An 11,018-nucleotide genomic window follows, 5' to 3' on the forward strand; every position below is an offset into this window, starting at 1 on the left:
GGGCGCCCGCGCCTGCGCAGCGCCGCGGCGGCGGCGGCGGGAGGGGCGACAGCGACGCCTGGTGGCGGGGCGGCCTCGCGGCTCTGCTGCCAGGCTCTGCGTCCAGAGCCCCGAAATCCCGACCTCGCTCGAAATCCAGCGCCCCGAACCTGGGGAACCGGCGGCGGGTGGGGAGCGGGGCGGTGGGTGCGGGGCTCAGGGCCGGCGAGGCTGCGCTGGGGGCCCCCGTCCGGGCTGGGGTCCCGGGGAGGGTCTCGGCCGCAGGAGGAGGCGCCGTTTCCCCTCCAAGCCGGCGTGGGCGAGGCGCCGTGCCGGGTGCTGGCGGGGGCCGGGAGGGAAAGGACGCCCGGAGTCGGACGCGCGCCAAGTGACGCTCCCGGCAAGGGCCGCTGGTGTGGAGGACCCGACGAGTCCAGGGTCGGCACAGCTTCCTGGAGAGCTGGCCTGAGGTCGCCGCGCCCCGCGGGGTTGAGGGTCATCCCTCTAGGACGTGAGGGCTCGCGATTTTGCCATTCTCGCCCTCTGCTTCCTCCCCAGGCCTAGCAAGCTGCCCACTTGGGAGACTGGAGCCAGGACCGAGCACAGCTAACAGACCTCTCCTCGCTTGGCAGGGGCTCGCCCTAGGTACCCTCGCACAGACCTGGGACCTAGAAATGGAATCATAAGTAAAACAAGGGAGAAAGTGTAGTCACACCCAAGAAAATGGCATAAAAATACTTGTTCATGTTGCGTCCGTATCCGCCCACTTGCTCGTGTCAGCAACAAGGCTCCAAGTCTGGACCCTTCCTTGGGCAGTGGTCAAAGGGATCACTGGATGCCCAGGCAGGTGTGTGAGCCCTGAGCCACACCAAAGCCCTTTAAAGGTAAGAAAAACTGTAACCAGAACTATGAGAACGTGCTGGAGGAGACAGCAGGGACAGAGCTGGGGCCCCAGTCAGGACACTAACTCTTGGCGTCTCTTGTCAGATGGGTACAGTCATGGTGTGGGCATCATAGGGCGTCTGTGATGATTGAAAAAATCAGTGCCTACAGAACCCTTGGACTGGAGCTTGGCACGTGGCAAAAACTCTAACAAATGAACACGAGCTCATGTGTGGGACAGGGGTTGTCGGTGCAGAGTGGGCTGGAGATACTGAAGGAGCACAGTCCTGGGGAGCACGGCAGTGGATAGGATGGTGGGAGAGGAGGTTGCAGGGTCAGCAGGGGGGACACAGAGGTGAAACTGCCTGGTGGATCTACTCTCTCAATGTGAGATGAAGGTGGGAGCCTGTCAGCAGAGGTGGGGGCTTGAAGTTGCTGGGGAGGGACAGTGATGGGCGGGAAGATGGTCCAAAGCTGGGGGGAGGAGGTTGGGGAGTGCCAGTACATGCCCTGGCAACTCAGGCTTTCAGCTTCTCCCCCAGAAGGGCTTGGGCCTCTTCTGACTCTCCTCCTCTTCCTTGCCCCCCAAAAGCCAGTGTTCTCCCTCATACCCTGAAGCTTGGGCCCCGTGGCTAGTGGACACTACAGTCCAGGCCACGCTTTTCATGTTCCCCTGGGGCAGCACCTTCCTTCTGTGCCAGGAGGCCATCTTTACGTGCTCAGTATTATAGACCAGCTTTAGGGGGGAGGTGGTGATTCTCATACCTCTCTCTTGTGGAGCTGGTGAAGCTTCTTGGAGAATTGATACTTCTTGGAGTGGCTGGAGCAGCTGTCTACCTGTGTCAGGACAGGGAGCTCTCAGATATGGCCCTTCCTGCCCAATTTGCCACAGATTACTGGCATGCAGCACCCACCTCCCTCCAGTACAAGTGGACCCACAGAGCATAACATGGGACTGACTTCCACCCTCCTGCTTTCGTGTCTGTGTATTGGGTAAATGACAGGCTGAATCTGATATCCCCTGGACCCCTTCCTCTTTTTGCTCTTTCCTCCAACCTCCTTTCTGCTCCCTGGAGAGTGCATTTAATGGCTGGAGCTCTGGCAGCCATTTTGGACCATGAAGTGTGTTATGCATTGAATTGTGGCCCCCAAAAAGATATGTTGGAAACCTAACCCCTAGTACCTCAGAATGTGACTTTTTTTTGGAAATAGGATCATTACAGATGGAATTAGTCAAGTTGAGGGCATACTGGAGTAGGGTGAGCTGGTAATCCAATAGGACTGGTGTCCTCAAGAGAAGAAACACATGAGAGAAGGTAATAAGACCAGAGGAAGACACTGGATTTATTCTGCTACAGGACACGGAACACTTGGGCCCACCAGAAGCCAGTAAAATCTCAGGTGACAAATTCTTCCTACAGAGCTGAGAAGGAACACAGTTTACTGACATCTTGATTTCAGACTTCTGCCTCTAGAACTGTGAGAAAATTAATTTTTGTCGCTTTAAGGTACCCAGTTTGTGGTGGGTTGTACAGCAGCCCCAGGAGACTACAAGGGGACTCAGGATGACCACTTCTGGCAAGGACAGTGGAGCAGAGTCAGAAGAGGCCCAGGCCCCATGGACCATGGGCTGCCACACTCTGGTCTGACTAGCTGCAGGCCTGTTTTTCATGAGAGAGTAATAAACCCTCATCTGTGTGAGCACTGCTGGCTGTTTTGGTCTTTCTGTGATGAGCAAACAAGTCAGATTCCTGACTGGAGACCAGGTCCCACCTGCTACCTGCAGACCTGCCCAATGTCTCTGACTCCACTCCCTGGGCAGGGAAGCCACCGTACAGAGGAACTGGAGCTGGCTGCCTGGAGGTTCCTTAACACAGCGCTCCTGGCTCCTCATCGGAGCCCCAGGAGGAGGGAGAGGTATGCCCCACCTCTCTGCCTTTCTTGGTGGGAGACAGTTCCCTGACAGCAAGAGCACAGCTGGGCTCCAAGGACAAGAATGTCTTTATTGAAGCAGGATGCTGGGGCATGCAGGAGGGAGACTCTCAGAGGCCTGGGGCTCTCTGGGTTCCCAGGCACAGGTTCCACACTGGCTGGCGGGTGCAAGGGGCTGAGATAGCCCAGGGCCAGCAGCCAGCGGTCGGGGCGGGGGAGGGGGGGCCATCAGAGGGTGATGTTGTCCTCATACAGCGACAGCAGCAGCAGGACGGTCCAGCCGCCCAGCAGGCCCATGTTGTGCAGCAGGAAGAGGAGCCAGGGCCGCTGGTCCCGCACGTGCAGCATGGCCGGGAGCTGAGGAAGAGGTAGGCACTGGGTCAGCAGCCCGCTTAGAGGCCCTGCTCAGCCCACCCCCAGGGCAGCCGACCCCTGCCCTCCGCCCTGACCATGTCGCAGAGCGCCACGTAGAGGAAGAGGCCTGTGGCCACCGCCAGGATCCAGGCCTCGCTGTCCTCGCCGACGTCGACAGCGAGCGCCACGTAGAGGCCGGCGAAGGCCGTCAGCGCGGAAGCGAAGTTCAGCAGCAACGCGCGGCGCACCGACAGCCCCGCGTGCAGCAGCGCGGCGAAATCCCCTGGGGCGGGTGGGGCGGGGTCAGGCCGAGCGCCCCGCCCACGCCCAGACAGGCCCCGCCCCCGTCCCGGCAGCCCCTGCGGCGGGCCCGGGCCCGCGCAGCTCACCCAGCTCATGAGGCACCTCGTGGCAGAACACAGCCAGCGAGGTGGCCAGCCCGGTCTTCCAGGAGGACGCGAAGGCGGCGCCCACGGCCAGCCCGTCGGCGAAGTTGTGCAGGGCGTCGCCCAGCGTGATCACGTATGGCAGCAGCCTCAGCTCTGGGGGCGCGGTGGACGAGGGTCGGTGCCGGTCTTGTCCCCCACCCCGGCGCCCCCCGGCCCCCGGCCCGCGCTTGTGTTCCGCACCTAACCCGTGGCCCCTAATCGTTCTGGGGCCTTCCTCAAGGCTCACCTGGGCTCAGTCTCCGGGGCTCCGAGCTCAGCAGCTCTGGGCTCTCCTCCGCCACCTGGAGGGGGGGGGTCCATGAGGATGAGCCCCTGGGCGGGGAGGTGAGGAGGGGCTGGGTCCCCTGACCAGCATCAGAGGCCAGGGACAAAAGCCCTGGGGTGGGAGCGGTGGGCAGGAAGGGGTCCTTGGGGCGGGGAGGGGAAGCTCCACGTGACGCGGAGGGCCAGCTCACCAGGTCTGTGCGTGAGCTTTCGTGGGGCGGCTTAGGCGGCCGGAGCTCACTAGGCGCCAGCTGCAGGGACACTCCGTGGCTGTGGCCACCGTGGCTGTGGCTGCAAGGCCCATCCTTGGAGTCCTGTGGGGACAATGGCTCAGGGCCTGCCACGCCTCCAGGCCTCTGTCCCGAATCCACGCACCACATCCAGCCCCCACCTGACCTCTGGGTCCAGGGGCAGCAAGAGATTAAAGAGTTTCTCAAACAGGAAGAAGACGTAGAGGCCGCCCAACATGGCCACGAGGCGCCAGGTGGTCTGTGGGCCAAGGCCCTCCCCGCTGTGGGTGTGCAGCCCCAGCACCTGGGGGGAGAAGAGGGCTGAGAAGGGTGCCGTAAGGCCTCCCCCCACCCTTTCATCCCCCCTCCCCCTGAGGCCAGGAAGAGAGAGGTTAGGGGACAGGAAGGGCTCCAGGAGGATGGGCGTGGAAGGACTGGGCAGGGGAGTTCCTGGCTGGGGAGGCTGACTTTAGGTGTCAAGTGTAGGACGGCATCGCCCGTGAGCGCGCCCACGGCCATGCTCAGGAAGGTCTGGATGATATAGTGGGAGGCAGCGCTGCAGCTGGCACAGCTCACAAGCAGGAGGCCAAAAATCGCACAGAGGCAGATGAGTCCCGTGGCTAGGGAGCCGTACAGGTACCCTAGGGAGGAAGCCAGTGGTGAGCTGAGATGACCGCCTCTCCCTCAGCTTCCCCGGGGTGGGTGTCCAGGTGGGATCCAGGAGTGAGCAGAAGCTCACCAGGGATGCAGGTGGCCAGGTCTGGGCCAGACCTCTGCTTATGGTAACCCTTAAAGCCCCACCCCTTCCCACCTGGGTCCCCCATTTCCCTGCGCCCCTCTACTCCCATGCCACTTTCCCTTGCCAGCTCTGGTCCAGCCTTCCCCACCCCTGCCCTGGCCCAGTGGCCACTCTCTCCTCCCTGTGAGGTCCCACCTCTGTGCCACCAGCACCCATGGGCACGGCCAGGCAGGCACTACTGGGGAGGCAGGCACTCACTCTCCGCCTGGCTGAGCTGGTCCTGGGTGGGAGGACTCGGCTGGGGGCTGCAGGCCCCACTCAGTTGCTGCTGGAGCAGAGCAGGGCTCAGTTGGACCCACGACTCTGGAGTCACCCCAGCCTGCTCAGACAGCCCATACACGGCCATCACTTCGCTGGCACTCAGGCATACCTGGGGGGTGGCAGCACAGGGGGTCAGGGACCTGAGCAGATCCACGGGACCCCACCTCTCCCCAGGACTATGGTGCAGGGGCTGCTCACTGTGTCCCACAGGCTGGAGCTGCTGTTAGAGGTGGCAAGGGGCACAGGGCCCTGGCGGTTGGCCCCATCTCTCAGATGACCGTGGTCACTGTGGTCACTGTGCATCTCAGCCACTCTGCCTATCCCCAGGCGCTGCATCAAGGCCTCCAGCTCTGACAGGGACAACAGAATCACAAAGTCTGTAGGGGCTCCAGGCCTGCCTTCCCCAAGGACATGGAAGCTGGGGACTCAGGGCACTGCCCACTCTCTGACCCAGCCGAGGCCTCACCAGCCAGTGTGATGTTGGGAGTCTCGCCGCTGTGCTGCCGGAACACAAAGTCTACGAAGTACTGGGGGGTCGGCAGGGCACTGAAACAGGACCCACTGCTGACATGGTCCAACAGGGCGGCCAGTACGGGGCCAGGGCTGCTGGGAGCTCCTGCCCCTTCTGCCTCCTCCAGCAGCTGAGGCAGGTCCACACAGGCCTGGGGGAGGAGCCAGGGCTCAGCCTTGCCGGCAGGGTGGCCTTCCTGGCCTCCAGCTCTGCCATCGCCCCTCGTGTCCCCTGAGTGCCACCGACCCCAAGATCTGCCCCAAACTAGCCCCAGACCAGCCTTCTCAGAACACCACCACCTGTATTCCTGTCAGCTTTAAGACCCGCCCTGGGCTGACCCCTCCCTGTGGCCCAGGATTCTTCTCAGCCCCCGTCTGATGAACCCCCCCGCCGGGGCTCCCCAAGTCCCTGCCCTGAGTGGTGACGGACATCTATTCGTGATCCCTCAGCCTAGCCCTGCTTCCCAAGTCCATCCCCAGACTCCCCCAGGTATCCCGGGAGGCTTCAAGGGATGTCCTGCCCACTGCACCCAGGCCCAGCCTGCTAAGTGGTCTCCCTTCCCCGCCGATCCCTTTAGACCCTTCGCGCCTACTCCTTCTGGCCGGCCTACCCGGCCCTCACCTCCTCTGCAGCGGGCCCGCCAGCAGCCTGGGCCTGAATCCTTTGCAGCAGCCTGCTCAGGCCTGGGGTCAGGGCCTTGGGGCCCTCCAACAGGGCCAAGAGATGGTCGGCGCGAGTGGCCCAGCGGCCAGCCCGGACGTCTGTGCACGTGCCCTCGGGGTCACTGAGGTAGAGGGCAGCAGCAGCACTGAGGCGGGCGATGTGTCTGCGCTCTAGGACTGGCACCCCAGGGAGCCCTGGCTTCTCGGGCCTGCCCAGGGCCAGGGCATCATCCACAGACAGGCACTGTGGGCAGGAGCCAGGTGCCTACAGTCAGGAAGCTGCCCACTTCCCTGCGGGGTCCACACACACCAGTCCCGCCCTCCCCCTCCCCCTCTCTCACCCACCCCTGCATCATCGCTCTTTCACGTGCTCCCATTGCCGCCAACCACCCCTCCATTACACGCGTGCACATGCACACACAGAGGGCTCGGGGCCCGTGGTCCCTCCATCCCCGGGCGGCTTCTTCCTGCAACCACTGCCAATTTGATGGCCTGAGGGCTGACGGGGGAGGCTGCCCTGAGATCCTGGAGCTGTCTGTGCCCAGCACAGCCCCCAACCCTGGCAGTGCAGGCCTGCCTGAACTCAAATCAGAGGAGAGTGGGCTCAGGCCTACAGGTAGGGCCTGGATGCCTGGCCACCCAGCCTCATCTTGACCCGCCTCCTGGAGTTTGCCCAGAGCCCTTTGCTTCCAGCCCCGGGGTGGAGCGGGCCTGGGCTGGGGGACCCATCGGGTGGGGCAGTTACCTTTCCACACGGCCCGTTGGCGCAGTGCACACGGTCCGCCAGTGTATTTAACAGGCTGCCCAGTGCCACCCGGTCCAGAGCACCCTCGCCTGAGGACAGCAGGGTGAGCAGACGGGGAGGCTGAGCTGCCATCACGGCCACCGGCAGCAAGGCCAGCAGCAGCCCCAGCTTGAGTCGGACCAGGACCGGCATGCTGAGCCCCCCCACCACACGCACTCTGTGCTCTGGGGAGGCCGCTCAGGCAGCCTAGGGCCAGACTGGGGCTGGGCTCTGACCCGCCCGCATGCAGAGGACCTCTCCCAGGTATTTCCCGCAGGGCTCTGTGATTGGCTGCCTGCGGCACCTCAGGTTAACCATTCCAGCAGCAGATCCTCCCCGGGGCTGGAGCCGCTGCCTGTGGGGTCGAGGACTGGGCCCCTTCTGCAGGGCAGCCTGGGCGTCCGCCAGGTTGTCTGTGGCTCCCTAGAGCTGCTGGGGCGGGCCGCCGCCTCCACTCCCGAGGGGGGACCCTCTCTCTAGGGCTGCTGCCAACAAGGGGGCCTGGGGCAGGGGTGCAGGGATACCACCCTAGCGCCACCAGGCCCCGTCCCCAGTCCCCAGCGTTCCGCCTCGTAGGCCCTGAACACACCCCTGTCCCACCCCTCCCAACCCCTTCCCTGCTTGGCTTCCTTGGCTCAGGCAGCTTAGACATCTGCACCCCACCCCTAGCCTTTGAGGCCCCAGTTGGGGGTGGGGAGGGGGCCCTCTCCTCCCAGGCTGGGCTGTCTTGTCCCGTGTTGGGGACTGGATTCTGAGGGAGCTGATAAGGTGCTTCCTGAGTCACACTCCCCTTCCCAAACCCTCCAGGGAAGATTCCTGAGGAAATGGACAAAGCCCCACAGGACAAATGGGGAACCTGGGCCCTCTGCTCGTGGCCACTGGGCAAGGTCTCTCATTATCTGGGCAGGAGGAAGTGGGGCGGGAGCCCAAGGTTTAGGCCCAAGAGCTTGAGGGAGGGCTGTGACTCCCATCTCTGTACCTGCCCCTCTCTGTTGGCTCCCTCTTTGGCCTTTGGACCCGGTGGCTTATCTCTGCCTAGTTGGCAGTGCCGTGGGGGAGGGACCAGCCCCTCCTGGAGGGAGTGTGTGGGCGTCCCCACCCTGAGCCCTGTGAGGTGTGGTTGGGTGGGAGAGAAGCTCCAGGGCCGCTGGGAGCCTAGACCTGAGGACTCTGTCCCCGGAGTCCTGTGGTGCCCAGGGCAGGGCATCATGCTGAGCACAGTGTCCTGGGTCTGAGGTCACCCCACCCGCACACGTGCTAGACGGTGCCACAGCTGGACTGCTCGGCAGTCTGCTGTCCTTGGGTCCTAAGAGAGAGCTGGACCAGAAGAGGAGATAGGAACAGCCTGCCAGAGATTTAGAGGATTCTAGAAGCTCTGAGTCAACAAGGAGGGAAGCTGGGGAGATTCAGGCGCGGTTCTAGGCCCGCTGGCCTCTTTCCTACTGCGCTGCACCCGGACCACTAGGCTGGCTGGAGCGGGACTCTGGGACCTGGCTGCTGCCTCAGGCCACCCGCTGCCCAACCTATTAGCTTCTGGGCAAAGATCTGAGCCTTCCTAGGTCCCTGGGCCAAGTCGCAGAACTGCCTGAGCCCTTGAGGGCCTGGCAGGTGGCTTGCACTCCCCTCGGCAGTCCCTTTGACCTCATTCACCTCAGGGCTGGCCCACATTCCTTTGCTTCCTGTCCCCTGACCTCTCCCAGCAGATGCCTTGCTTCCCAGCCCAGAGCAGCCAGAGAGCAGGTCCCCAGCTCCCCTACACATCTGACTGCCCCCTACCTGGTGCTGCACCCTCTCCTGTGTCCCTAGGCCCCTCCTGCTTCATCCCATCATCCAACAAGCGCTCTGCAATCACCTGTCTCCAGACACACCCTCATCCACAGCAGCACTATTCACCTCTTCGACACAACACCCCAAGTGTTCGCCGAAGGATGAGTGGATGAATAAAATGTGGTCTGTGCATACAATGGGATGTTATCCAGCCTTAAAAAGGCAGGAAATTTCTGGGTGCCTGGCTGGCTCATTCGGTAGAGCCTGTAACTCTTGATCTCAGGGTCACGAATTCAAGCTCCATGTTGGGCACGGCACTTAAAAAAAAAGGGAAGGAAATTTTGATACACGCACAACATCGAGAAATACACCAACCACAAAAAAACAAATCCTGTATGATTCCACTTGTATGAGGCACCCAGTCAAAACCTAGTAGGTAGGATGGAAAGTAGGATGGTGGTTGCCAGGGGCTGGCGGGGGGTTAGTGTTTACTGGGGACAGTTCCGTTTGGGGGGGATGGAAAGAGCCCTGGAGCTGGACGTGGTGGTGGCTGTGTGGCACTGTTAATGTACTTAATGCCACCGGGCTTTAACGTGGCTGAAACAGCTGGGGCGCCCCGCCGGCTCCGACTGTGACTCTTGCTCTCAGGGTTGTAAGTTCAAGTTCCACGTTAGGTGTAGAGGTTACTTAAAATCTTCAAGAAAGGTGTTTATTTTTTTTAAGATTTTATTATTCATTTGACGGAGAGAGAGAGAGCACAAGCAGGGGAAGGGGCAGAGGGAGAGGGCAAAGCAGGCTCTCCACCGACCAGGGAGCCCAACGTGGGGCTCAATCCCAGGACCCCAAGATCATGACCGGAGCCAAAGGCAGATGCTTAATGTGCTGAGCCACCCAGGTGCCCCAAAAAGGTGTTTTAAATGGCAAATTTTACATTACATTTTATTACAATTTAAAAAAAATGGACCAAAACAACCCTCCCTGCCCCTTCAGTTGCCGTTGACAGCAGCATTTGGGATCTCTGGTACTGGCCGTCTCTTCCAGGCTCTCCGGAAGCACCCCTTCCTTGCCTCCAATCTTGTCAAGGTCCCTGAGAGCTCCACAGGCCACACTCCGTGGAGCTCTTCCTCATCTCAGCCCGGCCTGGACCCACTTGCCTCGGGCCTCTCTGGGTTTCCTGAGCCTTACCCACCCCTTCTTTTGCTCCTCTGCTGGTTTTTCTATTCCCGACCTGCAAGTGTAATGGTGCCGTTCTTGGGCCTCTTGGATACAATTCCTGGAACCTGTGATGGCAGTTTCTTGCCCTGGAGATGCCAAGCCTTCGTCTTTGCTTCAGAACTCCTGCCTCGGATGCCCAAGAACCGGCATGACGACTCCCCTTGACCAGCTGGCACAACTCAGCCTGCGAACAACTCTGGCCGCTCCCTCAGAGCCGGTTCCCTGCAGGCGTCCACACCTCCTCCAGCCGGCTGTTCTGGGGCTAGGCCGGGGTATTTGCTGCCCAGTGCATTCAGCCCAGGGGCAAACACCGTGGGGCAACACACAGCACAGTCCACACCCAGAACCCCAGGGCCCCCCTTTGCCCTGCCGCTGATCGTGCCCCACGCCCCCACCAGTCGCCTGTGTCTGCCGTCTTTTCCTAGTAAGACCGAAGGGACGTGCATGCCTCTGCTCTGAGGCCCCTGCTGGCATCCAGGGCTCCAGGTACAATCCCAAGGCCTCCCCTGGCCTCCCCACTCCTCTCTTCCTTGCCTGCTCTGCTGTCCTTGACAACCCCGTGTGAAACGGCCCCTCCCCACAGGCAGCCTCCAGCCTTATCACCATCTGAAATACCCCATGCCTGATTTCAATGCCGCAGACATCTAGAAACGCTACCAGGGAAAGGAGTGCTGTGACTGAGCTCCAGCAGGTCCCTCATCCCAGGCCGTGGTTGCTAAGATGGGAAACAATGCATCTTGGAATCTGGAGCCCTGGTCTTGTGGTTTGTTGCTGTCTGCGCCTGAGGACATGGACCAATGTGACCTGCGGGTGGGGTTTGCCTACAGACCGGAGAGCAGCCGGCCAATAAACTAGCTTTGGTCTCACCTGCAGACTGCTGCTTCCCCCACCAGGCCCTGGGCAGGACGGGCCCAAGGCTCCTGGGGTAT

The 11,018-nt window shown here is 61.7% G+C and overlaps 1 protein-coding gene across 1 annotated transcript; it reads right to left on the reverse strand.

Annotated features, from left to right (window-relative positions):
- Positions 1-2,844: 2,844 nt before the first annotated feature.
- On the reverse strand, positions 2,845-7,688 carry SLC39A4 (solute carrier family 39 member 4). Its single transcript, XM_034668804.1, has 12 exons — positions 7,069-7,688; positions 6,283-6,567; positions 5,617-5,812; positions 5,349-5,500; positions 5,088-5,259; positions 4,559-4,731; positions 4,257-4,394; positions 4,052-4,174; positions 3,823-3,877; positions 3,537-3,689; positions 3,243-3,430; positions 2,845-3,150 (listed from the first exon to the last, which is right to left on the reverse strand). The coding sequence occupies exons 1-12, from the start codon at positions 7,258-7,260 to the stop codon at positions 3,022-3,024; spliced, it is 1,956 nt and encodes a 651-aa protein (XP_034524695.1). The 5' UTR covers positions 7,261-7,688; the 3' UTR covers positions 2,845-3,021.
- Positions 7,689-11,018: the final 3,330 nt, after the last annotated feature.

Source organism: Ailuropoda melanoleuca, chromosome 9 (genome assembly GCF_002007445.2).
Source record: "Ailuropoda melanoleuca isolate Jingjing chromosome 9, ASM200744v2, whole genome shotgun sequence".
Lineage (NCBI taxonomy): Eukaryota > Metazoa > Chordata > Mammalia > Carnivora > Ursidae > Ailuropoda > Ailuropoda melanoleuca.